This window comes from Ranitomeya variabilis, chromosome 6 (assembly GCF_051348905.1).
Source record: "Ranitomeya variabilis isolate aRanVar5 chromosome 6, aRanVar5.hap1, whole genome shotgun sequence".
Classification (NCBI taxonomy): domain Eukaryota; kingdom Metazoa; phylum Chordata; class Amphibia; order Anura; family Dendrobatidae; genus Ranitomeya; species Ranitomeya variabilis.
In genome coordinates this window covers 188,319,009-188,341,319 of record NC_135237.1, presented here as the reverse complement: position 1 = coordinate 188,341,319, position 22,311 = coordinate 188,319,009, and the positions used below count along the sequence as shown (strand labels likewise).

Genomic DNA, 22,311 nt, shown 5'->3' with positions numbered 1-22,311 from the left:
CTCGCAGCAGAGTGGCTGAGTTAGGGCTTGTTTCCATTTGCGAGAAACACGTCCGTGTCTCGCATGTGGAAACCAAGCTCTGGCGCCGGCACTCCAGAGCGGAGCGTGCGGCTCCATGTGTTGCTATGCGGCCGCACGCTCCGCTCCCAAGTGCTGGCACCAGAGCTTGGTTTCCACATGCGAGACATGGACGTGTTTCTCGCAAATGGAAACAAGCCCTTACTATGCTTCCTGCTTTCAGCTTCACTGGAAGAAAAGACTTAACCCCGGAGTCTCCAGGTCTCAGGAGACAAAAGAGAGACTTCAGGATCTCAGGTGCTGCTGGTGACTCTATCCACATTGGAATAAGGACCCTCCAGTCAGGACCTCCCTGGACTGATAAGTTACAAGAACACTCTTTAATCCGTTTGATTCCGCTTAACTGTTTACTGTTTGATTTATCTCTATTAACCCCCTGTTTACTCCCTGCGAGGAGAATCTTACTCCTGTTAATAAATTCCCCTTCAACAGTTGGTCTGTCTGTTCCGTGGTGACATACTCAACCCTGCACTCTATTACACTTACACAGTATACACAGTGACAAAAAGTGATGTAGGTGGAGTTCTTTGAAGCTCAGCATTCAGAGAACTGGAAAAAGGTGAATAAGATTTTATTAAAACTGCAGCAAGCCACCCAGTAAGTGATACCAATGTGCACAGAACACTATTACACTGCAGAATTATTAAGTGTAAAGACTATCTATATATAGTCCAGTATTGAAAGAAAAAATGTAGAAATCAATTTTGGTTTCCAAAAATCAATACTAAAAACAGCCCATTTTTTTCTATAAGGATTCATATGAAGCTTAGGCTATGGTTACACAACAGTATAAAACATAATTAATTGCATTTAGAAAAGTGGGAGTATTTTTTTCTCCCCTGTCATTCATACACAATCTGTTTTTCAACAGCAGCTATTTACTAGTGATGAGCCAGTTTGTTCACATAGGTTGTTATCTGAGCATGCTCAAGTGCTAATAGAGTGTATTCGGTGTGCTCTAATACTATGTTCGAGTCGCCGTGGCTGCATGTCTCGTGGCTGTTCATTATGTGCATGTGTTGCAGCTGTCGGAACATATCGCACCCACGACGACTCAAACATAGTAATAGAGCATGCTGAAGACATTCTATTAGCACTCGAGCATGCTCGGATAACACTATTTGTGCACGCTCGCTCGTCACTATTATTTACAAGACCATTTACAGTTTCCTATGTTACAGAATTGTAATGTACTGTACCTGTAAAAATCAGTCACTATACTGTGTATTCTGTATGACATCCCATTTTTGATTATACCCATAGACTTGAATAGGTGATTCCTGTCCAGTTTTTGAAGGAAACTAGTACTTGCTGCAAATTTTTTTCACATGCACATTCTGTCCGTGAAAAAATGTACATCTGATTTGCCCCATAGCATTACATTGGTCAGAGTGCAATCCATTTTTTACGCAAATCGAAAATACAGTTTTGTGAATGAACCCCTGTAGACAGACATCCTAACAACATTTTGACTTTCATGTGGGCAAAATATTTCCTTTATCGAACAACAATCAATAGATTTAAGAGAGGATTAATAGATATGAACACAGATAGGCATGTCTTGTCAGAATACATAGCATCTCAGTGCCTCTCAAGCCATTAAATCAAAGGTTAAATGGATACACCTTATTTGCATCTTAATTGCTCTCTCAGAAAACACAAACATAAAGAAGCCAACCGTTCGATTGTTAGGAAGATTTGTTTTTATATTGACAACATAAATGGAAGACCATGCGTAGGTCATTTTATGTCTAACAGGAATATAACTACAACTATTAAAGGGAACCTGACAGTAAGGTACTGTATGTATCAAGGAGTTTTTAGGAGCACTTAAAGCAAACCTGTCAGCAGAATTTTGCTAAGTAAACTACAGAAACTGCCACCTTTATACTGATTAAAATGATACCTGGGGTGAAGACATCTGTCTCAGGCCGGCGTCACACTGGCGAGTTTTACGGACGTAAGAGCGCAGAAACTACGTCCGTAAAACTCGCATTACATACGGCACAATTATTCTCAATGGGGCTGCTCCTATTAGCCGTATATTACGGTTCAGTATTATACGGCTTTCTACGGCCGTACAAAATCGCAGCATGCTGCGTTTGTCAGCGTACAGCGCAAAAAAATCGCCAATAAAAGTCTATGGGGGCGAGAAAAATACGGATTCCACACGGACCAGCAGTGTGACTTGCGAGAAATACGCAGCGGTGTTAGTGAAAAGTCGGTAATTCAATTGCCGGCTTTTCATTTCTCCTGCACAAACCCGACAGGATATGAGACATGGTTTACATACAGTAAACCATCTCATATCCCCCTTTTTTTTGCATATTCTACACTACTAATGTTAGTAGTGTGTATGTGCAAAATTTCAGTGCTGTAGCTGCTAAAATAAAGGGTTAAATGGCGGAAAAAATTGGCGTGGGCTCCCGCGCAATTTTCTCCGCCAGAGTGGTAAAGCCAGTGACTGAGGGCAGATATTAATAGCCAGGAGAGGGTCCATGGATATTGGCACCCCCTGGCTACAAACATCTGCCCCCAGCCACCCCAGAAAAGGCACATCTGGAAGATGCGCCTATTCTGGCACTTGGCCACCCTCTTCCCACTCCCTGTAGCGGTGGGATATGGGGTAATGAAGGGTTAATGCCACCTTGCTATTGGAAGGTGACATTAAGCCAGATTAATGATGGAGAGGCGTCAATTATGACACCTATCCATTATTAATCCAATTGTAGGAAAGGGTTAAAAAACACACACACACATGATTGAAAAGTATTTTAATGAAATAAACACAGCGGTTGTTGTAATAATTTATTGTTCTCTCAAATCCATTTGCAGTCCCTCGCTTGGCAACATAATAAACGCACAATATACATACCTTCTGATGTACTGTCAGGTCCAACGATGTAATCCATCTGAAGGGGTTAACTAATATTACAGGCAGGAGCCCTGCTATAATGCAGCGGTGCTCCGTGCTTGTAATTCCCCGGCGAATGAATGAAATGTAGGTCATTGACCTACATTTCCTTCAGTCGCGGTGATGCGCCCCCTGGTGGATGTCCTCATATGACCTGGAGCGTGGGAAAAAGTTCCCAGGCTGCAGTTCATGAGAACATCCACCAGAGGGCGCCTCACCGCGAATTAATGAAATGTAGGTCAATGACCTACATTTCATTCATTCGCAGGGGAATTACAGGCACAGAGCACAGCTGCATTATAGCAGGGCTCCTGCCTGTAATATTAGTTAACCCCTTCAGATGGATTACATCGTTGGACCTGACAGTACATCAGAAGGTATGTATCTTGTGCGTTTATTATGTTGCCAAGCGAGGGACTGCAAATGGATTTGAGAGAACAATAAATTATTACAACAACCGCTGTGTTTATTTCATTAAAATACTTTTCAATCATGTGTGTGTGTGTTTTTTAACCCTTTCCTACAATTGGATTAATAATGGATAGGTGTCATAATTGACGCCTCTCCATCATTAATCTGGCTTAATGTCACCTTCCAATAGCAAGGTGGCATTAACCCTTCATTACCCCATATCCCACCGCTACAGGGAGTGGGAAGAGAGTGGCCAAGTGCCAGAATAGGCGCATCTTCCAGATGTGCCTTTTCTGGGGTGGCTGGGGGCAGATGTTTTTAGCCACGGGGGGGCCAATAACCATGGACCCTCTCCTGGCTATTAATATCTGCCCTCAGTCACTGGCTTTACCACTCTGGCGGAGAAAATTGCGCGGGAGCCCACGCCAATTTTTTCCGCCATTTAACCCTTTATTTTAGCAGCTACAGCGCTGAAATTTTGCACATACACACTACTAACATTAGTAGTGTGGAATATGCAAAAAAAAGGGGGATATGAGATGGTTTACTGTATGTAAACCATGTCTCATATCCTGTCGGGTTTGTGCAGGAGAAATGAAAAGCCGGCAATTGAATTACCGGCTGTTCACAGATATCGCGCTGATTGAAATCTAAATACAGAATATATATATATGTGTCACAATGACATATATATATATATATACTGTATATATGTTTTCCCGAACATTTGAGCACATAAATCCATTACATGTCGGTTTTGCAAGCCTGCGCGAAAATCTCGCAGTACGGATGCCATACGGATTACATACGGAGGATGCCATGCGCAAAATACGCTGACACACCCTGACTACGGATCACTATTTTGTGAACATTTCTCCGTATTACGGCCGTAGTACGGACGTATAATACGTGGCGTATTGTCTTACGCCAAGTGTGACGCCGGCCTTATAGTTCTTGTGTAATCATTGTTAGAAGTTTTCAGTTAATATGCCTGTGCTTTGGGCCAGGACTGTAGGCAGAGTCAAACATGGTGTCATGGATGTGTGAGAGGCTGCAGACCGTTGCACTGCATCTGTCTGCAGAAGGTCTCAGCAGTTTGCTTTGCAGACTTCTGCCCGATCCTTCTGATGCTAGGACCCAGTGGCCACTTCACCTGACTCTAGTGGTCACACCTGGATCTGAGTGTTTATAACTCCCAAGTTACTGTTGGGAGTTGCGTTTGATATTTCCATTTCCAGTTCCCTGTTGCGTCATGGAGCTATGGCAGTCGGTTATCTATCTTTCTGGTGTTTGGAGGACATCCGTGTTTCTCTCTGAGTCTACTCAAACTAAGTTTTTCCTCTTGTTTGTGTGTCCCATCTGTCTTTTGTGTTAATGGGATTTGACTAGCGCTATCCTGTCCTTCCCGATGCAGGGCTTATCACAAGGGTCAGGCAGGGATTAGGTATCCTGCTTGGCGATAGGTGTGGAACCTAGATAGGAATGATAGGGCGGATAGGGTGACGTTAGATCTGTCTAGGGGGTCTCCACTCCCCCATTCCCTAGTGTTTGGTTCCCTTTCTGCTATCCCTTCGTGTTGCCTTAGTCTTTCCTTCACGTTGCGTGACACATGGCCTTCATCATGTAAATCCATATTAGACTGTGCTTCAAGGCAGTCTGTGGACAGGTCTCACGTGCAGCTCGGTCCCCGATGTCTTTTAAGCTATGTTTTTCTCTGATTTGCCACAGCGTTTCAGAGTTAAACATATATAGCTGAAAACACACAACCAGTGTCAGATGTCAGATACATGCTGCCTGTGGATTGGGCAGCATGTATCAGCTGTTATGTTTCATTTAATGAGGGATCACTATGTGACCCTATGGATTGTATTGTATGACATTTAGGTTGCTCTCACATGGCTCTATGTTCTCTCATAATAGAGAATTGGTTCGATTATGCTAATGAATCTCTGCTCAAACTCTGTCAGTTAAAGCCAAATGTCATCTAAGTGTGATCCGATCGATTACCTCGCATAATCCTTGCATTGCAGGCGTGGAGAAGATGGAAAACTTTCTCCATTTTCTCCATTATCTGAGTCCGGGTATATCGGACTGCGCTTGGATGACATCTGTGTGCAGGTCAAAGTTTTACACGCACCCATAGAATTATATGATCCAATCGGATCTACTAGCAGCATGCATTGCCGAATTGGCATGAGAAAAAAATGCAGATCTGTACAGCCCCATAGAATAACATTGGTTTGAGTGCTATCTGATAAGCATCAGAAAGCACTTGTCAATGTTATACTCTAATGTGAGCAATCCCTAAGGGTATGTGCACACCTGAAGAAAACCGGAAATTTTCTGCAAGAAAACCGCATATGTTTTTTTTGCGTTTTTTTTCCGTTTTTTTCGCGGTTTTTTTAGCATTCTGCAAGCGTAATTAGCTTGCAGAATGCTAAAGTTTTCCAAGCGATCTGTAGCATCGCTTGGAAAACTGACTGACAAGTTGGTCACACTTGTTAAACATACTGTTTGACAAGTGTGACCAACTTTTTACTATAGATGCTGCTTATGCAGCATCTATAGTAAAAGATAGAATGTTTAAAAATAATTAAAAAAATTTAAAAAATGGTTATACTCACCCTCTGCAGACAGCCGATCTCCTCAGCGGCGTCCGTTCCTATAGATGCCGGTGTGGTTCAGGACCTTCGATGACGTCACGGCTTGTGATTGGTCGCGTGAGTCACATGAGCAGTCACGCGACCAATCACAAGACAGCGACGTCATCACAGGTCCTGAACCACACCAGCATCTATAGGAACGGAAGAGAAAGCATGCACCGGAGAGGCGGGAACACTTCGGGGGCCATCAGAGGGTGAGTATATCACTATTTTTTATTTTAATTCTTTTTTTTTTTACCAATTATATGGTGCCCAGTCCGTGGAGGAGAGTCTCCTCTCCTCCACCCTGGGTACCAGCCGCACATAATCTGCTTACTTCCCGCATGGTGGGCATAGCCCCGTGTGGGAAGTAAGCAGATCAATGCATTCCTAGGTGTGCGGAATCCCTGCAATTCCGCATTTTTAATGAACGTGTTGCTTTTTTTTCCGCGATGCGATTTTTTTCGCGGAAAAAAATGCAACATTTGCACAATAAATGCGGAATACACTGTAAATAATAGGAGGCATATGTAAGCGTTTTTTTCGCGTTTTTATCACGTTTTTATAGCGAAAAAACGCAAAAAAACCGCAAAAAATCCTGAACGTGTGCAGATGGCCTAAAATTCAGATTATCCCTTTTCCAGAAAGTATCAAACTTTCTCATGGTCTGTCCCTTTCACTTGAATACCAGACACAGACAATAGACAAGAGAGGTGTTGTTTTTAATCCTTTTAATGTCACTTTGTTGTTAGGATTTACTGACCCCTGAAAATGCCTTTACTAACACAGTTGGACACTTTCTCTTCAAAAACACTACATACAACACCAAACTATCGTCTTCGAGTCTGACTATACAGTCTGCATTGTGTTTTATCTGGGTCCGGGCACAATTTTATCAATATCTCTCAAAATATTAATGGCCCACCAGGCTGAAGCACAAGGAGACTAGCAATTTACAATGCCAATTATCAGCCTCTATTAGAGAATGGAGAGGCATCATTGTTATGGTTCTCAATGGCAAGAGAACATAGCCCAGCAAACATGAGTACTAGCTCTTGGAAGGATGGAAGCTAAACTGACCATGAACTAAACCTGCCGCACAACTAACAGTAGCCGGGTAGCGTTGCCTACGTTTTTATCCCTAGACGCCCAGCGCCGGCCCGAGGACTAACTAATCCTGGCAGAGGAAAATATAGTCCTGGCTTACCTCTAGAGAAATTTCCCCGATAGGCAGACAGAGGCCCCCACATATATTGGCGGTGATTTAGATGAAATGACAAACGTAGTATGAAAATAGGTTTAGCAAAATTGAGGTCCGCTTACTAGATAGCAGGAAGACAGAAAGGGCACTTTCATGGTCAGCTAAAAACCCTATCAAAATACCATCCTGAAATTACTTTAAGACTCTAGTATTAACTCATAACATCAGAGTGGCAATTTCAGATCACAAGAGCTTTCCAGACACAGAAACGAAACTACAGCTGTGAACTGGAACAAAATGCAAAAACAAACGAGGACTAAAGTCCAACTTAGCTGGGAGTTGTCTAGTAGCAGGAACATGCACGGAAAGGCTTCTGATTACAATGTTGACCGGCATGGAAGTGACAGAGGAGCAAGGCCAAATAGCGACTCCCACATCCTGATGGAAACAGGTGAACAGAGGGGATGATGCACACCAGTTCAATTCCACCAGTGGCCACCGGGGGAGCCCAAAATCCAATTTCACAACACATCATCCACTGGACATGACAAAAGGACCATGGACCAGGAATCCTCCAGCTTTGATGTGATGAGTAGAAGAATTCAATTACAAGTATTACTACAGCTATGAGTCACATAATGCAATCATCTCTAACCTGATTTTAATTGCAAATTACATTTTCAGCTGGTCAATAGATTATAGTGGTCGGTGATAGGGATGTACTTATATACGCAGTCCTGCCATTGAGAGAAGGAACATATTCTTCTTCATTATTGAAAGCTGGGAAGAGCGCTGTATACTATTCATCGTCAGTATTTTGCTGTGGGCAAAGTGATATTAAAGAGCAGCAATATTGGGAATTGCAAGTGAAGCAGGTGGTTTGCGCTACCAGCTACCGTCTTGTAAATCTATTAACACATAAGAAGAAAGCCTAAAAAAAATGCTTGACTATTTTTAACTCTTTAAAAATCTTTTCTGCCCATCAGGTAATCACAACTCATCTAAATCAAACTGTTTTACCACTAACCCTCAACCTTCCCACTCAATTAAGTAGCACTATACCAGTAATGCTTTCTCCACTAACCTGCAGGCATAGCACTGTACAAGCAGCACTCATCATTGTTAGGCATCCTTCTGTATAAAACATTTATTTTCCTACTTGCCAAGAATCATGCTTACTCTATATAAATGAAGCCTTGCAACATGAACCTTTATGTGAACATTCAGGCTAAAATTCTGACTATTTGGAGAACCTTGGGCTTGTAAGTAATAATAACTATTGTCAGCACACACATAAGGAAACAGTAGTCCGTGACTGCGATTGGGACAGGAAAAATCTGCCCGGAAACTGCCTTGGACTAACCATCCAAGATGCATAGTCCTTGGGCGGCTTCTTAAAGCCATAGTATTTCAGAATAACACATACACAAGTGTAATAACACAGCTGGTGTCTAGTTCACCCTGCTCGTGGTTTGGGAAGCATGAATCCAATGACAAGTTCCTCATGCTAGAGAATTCTTGGATAATAGAAACCAGGTTTCTCTAAGCATTTTATTTACAGGACATTGATTTCAGGAGCTCTGTAATACTTCATCTTTCCTGTGGGGGTGCAGCAGGGAAAGGGGAGCATTTCTCTGAGCATTTTATACACAGGATATTGATTTCATGGAGCTCTGTAATGCTTCATCTTTCCTGTGGGGGTGCAGCAGGCACAAAGCGACTAGTGGAGCCTTTCTCTGAGCATTTTATGCACAGGACATTGATTTCAGGAGCTCTGTAATACTTCATCTTTCCTGTGATCGTGCAGCAGGGAAAGGGGAGCCTTACTGCTGAGTTTCCTCTCTGATTACAGCCGATCACTGGGGATCTGAAATCATGTAACCAGTTTATTGTAGGCGGAATTTTCTAGGGAAAATTGTATTTTCCAAAGCACAAAACTCATTTAACATCTGATAGTACGCAGCCTAGTGGTTATAGCCGTATCAGTCCATAAATTCTCTGTCGCGCCACAAAGTAACTTATGTGCATGTTTTTCTTACAAGGTAAGAATATGTAAAAATAAAAATCAATGTTTTAGGATTCATTTAGAAAATAAGGTTGTCATGAAGTGTATTCTAATGTGGTAATTCAGACACTTTCTGCACTGTTTGATATGTCAGACATCAGAATCTCTTACTTTTCAGATTTATCGACATTAAAGGGAAGCCGTCATCAGAGTCACTCTGCCTAAACCACGGGCAGCAGGAATCAGAGCCTGGCTGCACAATTTAAAAATCCGTTCTTTGACCAAGGGAAACACTAGACTAGTCCGGAGCTGCTCCCAAGCCAAATCTTTAAAATTAAAGACAGGATCTGATTCAGGCTGCCCGTGCACCAACATGAATCAGCCAACAGGTTCCATTACTGGGGTATTCCCATGAACAAAGTTCATTTTAAACAACATTTTAATCAATAGATCTTTGAATAATAATAACTTCCACAATTGGATGTGTTAAAAAGAATGTTCCTGTGCCGAGATAATCTTATACATGTGTCCCTGCTGTGTACTGTGTAATGGCCGTGTCTGACCGTACAGGAACATGGTCTGATCATACCACAGCTCCTGGACAGGTAAGCAAAAGAGGACAGGAAGCAAAAGAGTATACAGACAGGACAGCAGGAGATCACAGCTGGTTCTTTCTTTGAAGTAAAACATTGCTTAAAAACAGAAAGGGAAATATTTTACCTCATAAAAAGCATAAGCTGTGATGCCGTGCTGTAATGTCTGTATACTCTATTTTGCTTCCCCCCCCTGCCCAGGAGATGTGGTATGATCAGACCATGTCCCTGTACGGTCAGACACGGCCATTACACAGTACACAGCAGGGGCACATGAATAAGATTATCTCGGCACAGGGACACTTTTTATTAACACATCCAATTGTGGAAATTATTTTCATTCCCAGATCTATTAATTAACATGTACTTTGTGGGGGAAAAAACATTTCAAAGCATTTAAGGGAATATTTTAGTTGTTAGAAAGTGTCAAAGTGTTCCTACACTTAGGCTACGTTCCCAAGATGACGTTTTGGTGCATTTTTGAGTCTGCAGAATTTCTGCACCTATTATTTAAATTAGTTTACTTGTGTTTTTTTCATTGCGCTTTTGTGTACTTTTTTAACATGCGTTTTTATTTCAATATTGACTTTGTGGCTTTTTTGTCTCTGTTTGTTGTGTCATGCTTTAAATAAAGCTGCCTTGCTTTTGATGATTCCTTTTTTTTCTTTGACAAAACTTTATTGACATACGTAGGTGCAGATCACATGCATTATTGATGCGTTTGTGCTGTGGAAATGCACTAAAACCTCTGCAGAATTTCCTCAACTGATATAAGTCTAAGGGGAAAATCCGCACAGAAAACTCAGCCTATCTGGCAAAGAAACTGACATGCTACAGATTTGAAAAATGCTCTTTAGGTCAGATTATGAAGCATAAAAAAGAAGCACAATGTGCAAGAGATTTCTATAAATCACATTCATTTTGCTGTAACTGTAAGACAATGTGTTTTTGAGGCAGCAAAAACACACAATGTCAAAAACGCACAAAAAGCACATCAAGAGAACATAGCCTTAAAGGGAAGGTGCCACCAGTTTTTTTGTAGTTTGTTTTTTTGTGAGAAGCACACAGGGCAGCGTGTGAGGAGCAGAGGATGTCTGCCCAGGACGTGCAATGCCTGGAGCAACAGGACAGAGAAGCACGGGGTAAATCACCCGCACTCCCCACTCTCCATCCTCCGGCTCCAGTGAGCACTTCTCTCCTGTGCTAGAGAGTAAGTGGAGCTGGGCAGATAGCACTGGGCTATAGTAAAATGGCGGCTAGTCACACCTACAGCAGTGAGTTGTGCAGCCCACAGAGGCATGCCCAGCTCACTGCTAATGCTGCTACAATGTTAGAGATAGGGTCAGCGCCGGTCTATTATCTCCTATGTCCATGGGGTGCCGTAATATGACACTGATAGTGTCGTGAACTGCTGTGAAACCAAGATATCAGCCCCCAGTGCCTTCTTTAAACTCATATAACACACGAAATCTGTTTCACATGCATTTAAAACTTGGTTATAGCAGCATGTTATGCTACATTACAGTGATTTATTAATGATCTACAAACGCGGTACCTTCCCTTTAAGGGTTTTGGCTATTTCATCTTTATTTTGACACATGTTGGGCACATAATTTTGTGGCACTTACTAACATATAAGTGTTACAGCTTGTCCATCTGCTGTTGATAATAATACAATTTTGCAAACAGAAATACTGTAAAATAGCCAAACTCATAACAAAAATGAAAAAAAAAAATCACACAATGTAACTCAGATAGCCATGTCATGTGCACAATTCTTGCCCAAAGGTAAATAAAGAAAAAATATTATTTCTTGAAACATAGTTCAATCAATGAAATATAAAAAAGACACTGTAATAGAGGATCCATACAAAGCAGGATGAGACAATAGTCGAATCTAAACAACCCATGTTCAAAAATATTTTTGGAGGGGAAACTAAGCGGAAAACTCTCAAATCCTACTTGAAAACTCCTCAAAACGTTTCAGTTTTTGCTCAGTTATTAATCTAAAAACTCATCAAAAAGATTTAGTGTGTAAACAGCCTAAAAAAATATACTACACTAGGATCAGATAACGAGGGAACAAAAGCTTTACTTTATGTTTATAGATGTATAGGATAATAAACATGCAAATTGCCTCTTCAGAGCTAATAATAATAATAATAATAATTTTTATTTATATAGCGCCAACATATTCCGCAGCGCTTTACAACTTATAGAGGGGACTTGTACAGACAATAGACATTACAGCATAACAGAAATCACAGTTCAAAATAGATACCAGGAGGAATGAGGGCCCTGCTCGCAAGCTTACAAACTATGAGGAAAAGGGGAGACACGAGAGGTGCATGGTAACAATTGCTTTAGTTATTTGGACCAGCCATAGTGTAAGGATCGGGTGTTCATGTAAAGCTGCATGAACCAGTTAACAGCCTAAGTATGTAGCAGTACAGACACAGAGGCTATTAACTGCATAAAGTGTATGAGAACACGATGCAGGGAACCTGATAATGTGTTTTGTTTTTTTCTATTTTTAATAGGCCACACAGGGATAGTTAGGTTAATGCGTTGAGGCGGTAGGCCAGTCTGAACAAATGAGTTTTTAGGGCACGCTTAAAACTGTGGGGATTGGGGATTAATCGTATTAACCTAGGTAGTGCATTCCAAAGAATCGGCGCAGCACGTGTAAAGTCTTGGAGACGGGAGTGGGAGGTTCTGATTATTGAGGATGCTATCCTGAGGTCATTAGCGGAGCGGAGGGCACGGGTAGGGTGGTAGACTGAGACCAGAGAGGAGATGTAGGGTGGTGCTGAGCCATGGAGTGCTTTGTGGATGAGGGTAGTAGTTTTGTACTGGATTCAGAGCTAAAAATAACTTGAACTCTAGTGCCCCCTATTGAAAGTAGTAATCCTGGTGTGTCAGACCTGGCATGTCACTCTCCATAAGGAGAAAACTTACCCCTTAGGGTAGTAAAGGCGCTTAAGTACACATATAGTGTGACATTTTGCGGCACAAGTCAAAGAAGACAAAATGTAATTAAGGGAAAATATATCCAACTAGTAGCATACCATTGTAATCTTAATATACACCTGAAAATATTCCTGAAAGGTATTTTAAAGAGTTATGTAGGCAGCATTTCACAGTATAGATGTACAGTACATCTGGGTGGACTGACTTGTATGTATGGCAGGTGTTTTACCATTAAATTGCACACATAGACTGAAGTAACTTAATAGGGCTTTTATTACTTTCACAGTCTGGTTTTACAGTCTTCCTTATGCTTATACTCACAGTAAGTCCACATCTCAGCCCTTCCTTGAACACATCATTATTTGAAACAGTTATTGAAAAAGTAGGCGATGTTTATACATTCACTGCAGAAGTTGATTTTGTTCCAAAATGTTTCCACTGTCCCATCAGTACCAAGAACGTTTACTGTAACGTATGAGCAGCATAAACATGAACACTTGCACCTGACTGGTAAGAATGAACATACAGCATCAAGACGACACAGCAGGTCAAGGTTCCTGGGATAACAGCACTCCATCATTGCGCAGAGGAGCTGCTCCAAGTCACAGACATCATTGGCATACAGAACATTCCATGCCAACTCTTCACCTTGCGTTACATATTCCTGATGTAAGCACTTCATTTCAAATCTCTATCCAATGTGATGGAATAACCCGAAGTTTTTAATTGTATCTCCAAAGAAAGGAAGGCATGCTTTTCAAGAGTATTAGTCTCCATTAATGTCATTAGATTCTTCTTACAAATATATATTTTTATTTTCCATAAAATACATATTTATGCGTACTGTATTTATACTGCTATGCATAGTGATCTCCAGTTTAAATCAGCGCAAAATATATCCAGTTCAATTGGTAGAGTATATTCACGTGGCAGATCAAGTGCAGAAAATCTATCCTCAATGGTAGAGATTAGAAATGAGCAGACCCCATTGGGTGTGTATTTTACTGTACTTGTTAATACATAAAAAAAATAAAAAAAATGGAGAGGGGTCCCCCGTTATGTACATTATCAGCAGCAGGAAAGCTGATGGCTGGGGGCTGATGTTAATATTCTGGCAAAGAGACAATATTAATAAAGGCTCCCATACTATTAATATAGCTCAAAGCTGTATACTTATCCTTTCCTTGTTACTAAAATGGGGGAACCCCCCAAAAAAATTATGCAGGGTCCCCCTATGTTTAATAACCTGCAGAGGCTAGGCAGACAGTTATGGGTTGATGTTAATAGCCTAGGAATGGACCATAGATACTGCCCAGTACACAGAAGCCAATGTCTCCTGAAACAGAATTTTAAAATAATAAACAGCACTATTCCTCACCTGTCCGCAAATTAGACTATCCATTTGTTCCACGACACATCTAGCTCTGCTACACCTAGATGGCAGGCTGCATTGTTGCATGCGAATATACAGCCTGCCATCCAGCAGAGACATTGATCAGCATGCACATCTTGTGGTGAACTCCTATGACCTGACTGACATCACAGTGAGCATGAGAAATTTCTTACTCTCATGTTGCCATCAGAAAGGTCATGGAAGCTCACAGCCAATCTCAATTCAACTCACGGACATCAGCACAAGCCCTCTTACAGCTTTTTTTGCGGTGACATCAGTCAGGTCATAGGAGTTCACTGTGAGATACTGAGCAGCTGTAGCACACGCTGCTCAGTGTCTCTGCTGGATTGCAGGCTATATAGTCACATCATGCAACAAGGCAGCCTGACATCTAGATGTTGCAGAGCTAGACCCATCACAGGACAGATGGGTTATTATCTTTTCCGTGGACAGATAAGGAAAATTGTGGTTTATTATTTTAATTCTGTTACAGGAGACCATGACTTTTGTAGACTGGACTTTATTCTGGGTGTGTTTTTGTTTACAATATAACTATAGGATTAGTAATGGATAGATGTCTTAAAGACTTCTCTCCATTACTAAGCAGTGGGCTTGATGTCACAGAACATTGCAAATGTGACATCAACACAAATATGAATCCCGCTTGCCACTGTCACTGCCACAGTGAAAGAGGAAAGAACCGGGCAAAGTGCCAGAATTGGTGCATCTAGTAGATGCACCTTTTCTGGTGTAGCTGCAGGCTGCTATTTTTAGGCTGGGGGGATATATAGGGCCCATTACCAGCCTGAGAATACCAGCTCTCAGCTATCTGCTTTAGCTTGGCTGGTTGGAAATATTGGGTGGATCCCACACAGTTTTTTTTACCTCTTTAGTGATGGGGCCAAATTTTCAAAATCTGACCAGTGTCCCTTTATGTGGTAATAACTCTGGAATGTTTTTTTTTTAATAAAAAATGTAAAAAAAAATTGCAGTTTTCAAGCTTTGAATGATTATCCATTTAATCCAGATAGTCATAACACAGAAAAACATTAATAAATAACATTTCCCACATGTCTGCTTTACATCAACTCCATTTGTAAAATGTTATTTTATTTTGTTATCATTTTAGGAGGTTAAAAATGTAGCACTCATTTTTAATTTTGTTCAAGGAAATTTACAAAACGTATTTTTTTAAAGGACCTATACAAGTTTGAAGTGACTTTTGGGGTCCTAAATATTGGAAAACCTCCAAAAGTGATACGATTTTAAAACAGCACCCCCCGACATATTGAAAACTGCTGTCAGGTAGTTTATTAACCCTTCAAATGATGTTAGGGAATGAATGCAATGAGACATGACAGGAATGAAAACATGTATTTTTACCACTTAAGGCCGGTTTCACACGTCAGTGGCTCCGGTACGTGAGGTGACAGTTTCCTCACGTACCGGAGACACTGACACACGTAGACCCATAAAAATCAATGCATCTGTTCAGATGTCATTGATTTTTTGCGGACCGTGTCTCCGTGTGCCAAACACGGAGACATGTCAGTGTTCGTGGGAGCGCACGTTTTACACGGACCCAATAGAGTCAATGGGTCCGCGTAAAACACGGACCTCACACGGACATTCTCCGTCTGGGGTCCGTGTGGCGTGCCGGAGACAGCGCTACAGTAAGCGCTGTCCCCCCCACATGGTGCTGAAGCCGGTATTCATATCTTCCCTGTAGCAGCGTTTGCTATAGAGAAAATATGAAGAATAGTGTTAAAAATAAAGATCCATGTGTCCGCCGCCCCCCCACCCCCTGTGCGCCCCCCCGCTGGTCAGAAAATACTCACCCGCTCCCTCGCTCCTTCCTGGTCTGGCCGCGCCTCCTACTGTATGCGGTCACGTGGGGCCGATCATTTACAATCATGAATAGTCGGCTCCGCCCCTATGGGAGGTGGAGCCACATATTCATGACTGTAAATGATCGGCCCCACGTGATCGCATGCAGGAGAAGCCGCGGCCAGACCAGGAAGGAGCGACAGCCGACGGGGGACCCGGGTAAGTATTTTCTGACCAGCGGGGGGGCGCACAGGGGGTGGGGGGGCGGCGGACACCTAAATCTTTATTTTTAACACTATTCTTCATATTTTCTCTGCAGCAAACGCTACTGCAGAGAGGATATGAATCGCAGCTTCAGCAGCTTCAGCACCATGCAGAGTGGGTACCACACGCTCCGTGTGGTACCCACTCGCCATACGGGCGGCACACGTGTGCCGCACGTATGGCCTCCGTGAGTTCCCAGGCACACGGACACGGATAACTCCGGTACCGATTTATTCCGGTACCGGAATTATCTGGACGTGTGGGACAGCCCTAAATGTCTCTCACTCCTGAACAGGCCGCTGTAGCCGGCAGACTCAAAAGCCACTATTTGGCCGTGAATTGCCATGGCAAACATCAGAACCACACAATCATGATCTCAGGGTGCCGATGGTGTTAGAGAAGAAACCCCCACACTCTGTTAACCATTTATATGATGCAGTCACTATTGACAGCAGCATCTAAGGGGTTAAACAAATATGGACGATGCCAACACTGGTCGTGGCTAATGCAGCAAGTTGTCAGCTACAGTGTACAGCTGACAGCTGCTGAATTGTCACCTGTATGGGAACACTGTTCTCTTATATCTCAGGTCAATAAAATAGATGTATTGGCGGTCATTAAGGGGTTAAAAATGTTATTTAAATAATTAAAAAATTCAGCATGGGGACACCTTTATTCTTGATAACCAGACTTGCTGAAGCTGACAGGTGAGGGTTGCAGCCTGCAGCTGTCAGTTTTACCTGGTGGGTAATCAAAAACACAAGGAAACCCACATCATTCTTAGTAAATTTATTTATTTATAGCGCAGGCGGTGGCTGATGAATACTCCTATGAGCCTCCGCTTGCTCTTGGTGTTAACAGTTGAATACAAGTCACATTTATGACAAAGGGATGCCATCCATGTATCATCAGTGTGCGGGATGTTTTGTGGCCCGTGCTGCTACCGGAAACGCTGATGTCTGAAAAAGCCTTTAATGAACTTGGTCATTTATCAAACTTTGTCCGACTTTTGACTATTCTTAGGAAAAAAAACTTGGGAATCCGAGCACGAATCTGAATTTGCAACGTTGTTGCCGAATTTGAGATTGGCAGACGTTTTCCAAACAAGTTTGCTCATCTCTAGTAGAGATGAATGAATTTTCCGAGATTCGAATTTGCCAAATCGTGCAGGTTTGACAAGGAAAGTTATTTACTGACTTGAATGTTCTTTATTATGCTTTCACCAGAGAGCATAAAAATCATTGGGTGAATAATAGTGTTGAGCATTCTGATACCGCAAGTATCGGGTATCGGCCGATACTTGCGGGTATCGGAATTCCGATACCGAGATCCGATACTTTTGTGGTATCGGGTATCGGTATCGAAACAACATTAATGTAATAATGTGTAAAAGAGAGAATTAAAATAAAAAATATTGCTATACTCACCTCTCCGACGCAGCCTGGACCTCACCGAGGGAACCGGCAGCGTTGTTTGCTTAAAATTTGCGCATTTACTTCCTCCCGTGACGTCACGGCTTGTGATTGGTCGCGTCGCCCATGTGACCGCGACGCGACAAATCACAAGCCAGAACGTAATTTTAAAATCCTGAAGGACCTGAAATTACGTCACGGCTTGCTGTGATTGGTCGCGTCGCGGCCACATGGGCGACGCGACCAATCACAAGCCGGGACGTCACGGGAGGCAGGACACGCGCGCATTTTAAAATGCGCGTGTGTCCAGCCTCCCGTGACGTCACGGCTTGTGATTGGTCGCGTCGCCCATGTGGCCGCGACGCGACCAATCACAAGCCAGAACGTAATTTTAAAATCCTGAAGGACCTGAAATTACGTCACGGCTTGCTGTGATTGGTCGCGTCGCGGCCACATGGGCGGCAGGCGACCAATCACAAGCCGGGACTTCACGTAAGGAAGTAAACGTGCGAATTTTAAGCAAACAACGCTACCGGTTCCCTCGGTGAGGTCCAGGCTGCGTCGGAGAGGTGAGTATAGCAATATTTTTTTATTTTAATTCTTTCTTTTACACATTAATATGGATCCCAGGGCCTGAAGGAGAGTTTCCTCTCCTTCAGACCCTGGGAACCATCAGGGATACCGTCCGATACTTGAGTCCCATTGACTTGTATTGGTATCGGGTATCGGTATCGGATTGGATCCGATACTTTGCCGGTATCGGCCGATACTTTCCGATACCAATACTTTCAAGTATCGGACGGTATCGCTCAACACTAGTGAATAACAAAAAAATTAAAGGAATACTCAGCTAATTATTCACCTGTCCCACTGCACCTGAAGCCTGTCGTCTGGTCCTCCTGGTCCTCCCTGCCTTTACTTTTTATCTTCTTTAATCACGTGCACCTTCTTTGACTTTCTTCACTTTGGACTAAGATTTTCCACTTGACCAGGGCTCTGAAGTCACTGCACATCGTGCCATCACCACAAACATAGTGGCATCACAATGTCGTTACTGGCATCACCAGAGGACTAGTCAGTGTCTTTGGGATTGCACATTGGTGATAACATACACTGCAGTGGCGTGGCACATTGTGGCGTTATAGGCCTGATAAAGCTGGACGTCCCAGAATGAAAAGGCTAAAGAAGATGCGTGCAACCAGAGAAGGCTAAAAGAAGAAGTGTGTAGGACTGGGAGACTGGTTACATAGATGATGGGACTGGTGAGTGGTACGGTCAGTATTATTAATAGTTTTTAACCTTTTGCCAGCCCTCTGTGGTTCAGCTGGCCATCATATTACTGTATTTGCACGGAGCAAATTGTAAACAATCCGTGTTCTGGAGAATACAAGTTTTTGCTAAGTTTGAGGATATTACTGAAAGGTGATAAAATTAAGCACACCAGTAGCGCTTCAGAAACTGTGAATCCTGCAGCGGATACAAATACAGTGCCACCCTTCTGTATTAGTAGCTATAAACAGGTATATATATAAAAATAATCCGCGCTGGGTTCTCCAGTTTTGTGACCACTAAATACCTCCACCTTTTATATGACTTTAAAAAACTATTAAAAAATAAGTTTGTGCTGTGTTTTAAAATAGCTCCACCGTGGAGCACGACATTACCATAAGGAAATTCTGAGCGAGATAATAAAGTGATTTTTTACCTGGTGCGGTATAGTCGATAATAATAATTGTGGATAATTGTTTTATTCTCTCTCTCTCTCTCTCTCTCTCTCTCTCTCTCTCTCTCTCTCTCTCTCTCTCTCTCTCTCTCTCTCTCTCTCTCTCTCCCTCCCCTCCGTGCAAGGCATATGTTATTTTTTGACTCCGGAAATTACTACGTCCGAAAACGTAACATAGCACTATGATGCCGCAGGAGCCGGAACCTATGTCATCACGCTGCCCACAATTAATTGGCTCAAAAAAATGGCGGGGAAGGCGTCATTCGAAACGCGACTTTGGCGCCAAGTTCGCGTTCCACGTGGCCGACCCACACTGGGATCGGATCGGGTTTCATGAGACGCCGACTTTGCCAAAAGTCGGCGACTTATGAAAATGAACGACCCGTTTCGCTCAACCCTACCTATTAGTAATTTTCAAGACCATTTACAGCCATTGCTATGTCACAAAATTGCAATTTATCCATAAAAATTGGATGCTATACTGTGTCCCTGCATGGCATCCATTTTTTATGCACCCATAGACTTGAATTGGTCAGTCACATCCGACACACGGAAGACACTAGTGAATGCTGAAGATTTTTTCACAAGCCGATTCAGTTAATGAAAAAAATCTTCTTTGGCACTGCCCCACTGAATAACATTGGTCCAGGTACTGTCCATTTTTACCATTGATAGCACATGGACCAAAAATACAGTTGTGTGAATGAGCCTGAGAAGGGAACAGCTATAAGACTAACTTTTTGAGTGCGATTTTAGTAGAATACGAGTACCATTTCATATTCTTCGGCTGACAGGCATCTAGATTCACGAAATCTAGACTGTCACAAACAGCACCTAAATTCCGCTACCACCGCTTATTATCGTTGAAAAATTCTATTTTGCTGACTTGATAACAGAATTGCTTTAAATTGTAAAGGAAGTCATTCCAACAATAACAGAATACCAACTGTTGAAAATGTAATACTATGAACATTTGGTGAAAATTATTAAAAGGGGAAATATTTTAGATATCATGCATGTGATATGGTATCAACCTGCGACACATTCAATGAATGAGATTAGCTGTATAGATTCCTAGCGTAAAGCGAGATCTTTGGCACAGTCAAGTCATAGACACTGGGTCAGGTTAAGAACAAGTCTAGAAGTTTTCATATTAGCTGTCACCCTTTCTATAGACTGTTCTTAGAGTAATAATATGTTGGGTCATTACTGGTCCCTCGTCTAAAGACAAATTATAAATACCTTTGATTCTTGGCTACTTGTGGAAGCTGGAGAGTGAGGCTGTTCAGTGCTTCCAAGTTCATCATCCTTTTCCACGCTGTCTCCCATGGTGCTGCTTGGAGGAATCATTCTCTCTACGATGTGCCGGCTATTAACTATGTCACCTTTAATTAAAGAGAAATAAGTAGCATCTCATTGACCTCTTGCTGCTACTGTTTTTCTCCTGTGTGCACATGTCCTCATGATAAGCTAAATGTGAATTCTTGGTTTATCATCCTGCAGATTTCCTTATATTAATATCCACACTGTATGTCTCTTCTTCCAGCCAAGTTGTGTTTTGACTAGAATTGCTTTTGTAGGGCTGCGCAGCGTGTGGATAAATTGTGTTCTCCCTTTATAGTAAAAAAGCCTGGAGGTATGGGACATGGAAGTGTGGCTGTCAGCCCTGGTGATCAGGATAGAAGTGAGCTGAAGCAGAAAGCCTGGGCTGCTTACACATGAGGCATGAGAAGGAGGAGCTCGCTTCCAGACAGCTTAGGGTAGCTTGTATAGGCATGTGCTACTGCCGTTTTACTACTGCACAAGGAATACACATGGAATGGGCTAGCAGATGGCAAAAAGGCATTTATTATTATATTGGTTAAGCATTAGAAGCTATAAAGAAAAAAAAACTTTGCGAGCCCAAAGGGAGAAATCACGCAACCAGCAAAAAACTGACACTCACATGTATTCTGCAAAATAATTGAAACGATACTAAGGGAAATGAATGCAATGCATTGGCAACAAGAGATTTTTTTCATTCACTTTTTTGTATTTCATTACTTATAGCAGGGTTCTGTAACTTTTGGATTCTTTAAAATTTTATTTAGCAGTTACCCATAAAATAGGCGAGGCTTTGATAGTATGCATAAAAACTAATTTCAGACTCATGTTTAGCATTGCAATAAGCAAAGCACTGGATAAACCTTGTCAAACCGATAGAATTATGCTAATTCCATCAATTATAGATATTATATACTGCTGTTGTCAGCATAGTTCCCTTTAGTAGGACAGCAGCAGCTTTGACTTTTGGCTTCTATGTTGGGCAGGCTATATTACAAAAACCTAGATTTCCTAGGTAAGGCTGGTTTCACATTTGCTTTCTGTGTGAGCAGCGTTTGATCTGCATAGATCTGCACTCGTCATGCGCACATATATTTAACATTGGGTACACAGGGACATGTGTTTGCATGAGTTCGCTTATGGATGCGTATGTATGGGTCGTTTTGCGGTCTGCGGCGGAGTCCGGTGAACGCAACATGTTGCATTTTTTGAGGCGTCAAATATGCACTGCCATACGCATGCGGATGAGTGTGGAAGAAATATGTCAAAACAATGCATTACTGTCTATGGGAACACATTGGTACGCAAGGACATGTGTACGCTTGCGTTCGATAAGCATGTGTACTTCAGAATGAGCAGCTCCAAGAAATGGTTTACTCCACCCCAAAACAAAGCTGTATAAAAAGAGGGCGTGGGCACTGGAAGTACAGTACTCACAAGCCTCTGGAAGTGATTGTTACTGCTTTGCTACTCTGAAGACTGTTTTGCTGCTCTGAGGACTCTGGACTTCACTCAGGATATGAGTATAGAAGCTATGAAAATGTATGTCTGTTTC

The 22,311-nt window shown here is 42.2% G+C and overlaps 1 protein-coding gene across 1 annotated transcript in view; it reads right to left on the bottom strand.

Moving 5' to 3' along the window:
* STAC (SH3 and cysteine rich domain) overlaps positions 1-21,119 on the bottom strand; it is a 721,335-nt gene extending 700,216 nt beyond the window's left edge. Inside the window, exon 1 of the mRNA XM_077269325.1 lies at positions 20,676-21,119. Within this exon, the coding sequence (XP_077125440.1) occupies positions 20,676-20,783 (108 nt within the window). The 5' untranslated portion in view covers positions 20,784-21,119. The remainder of the gene's footprint in view (positions 1-20,675) is intronic.
* Positions 21,120-22,311: the final 1,192 nt, after the last annotated feature.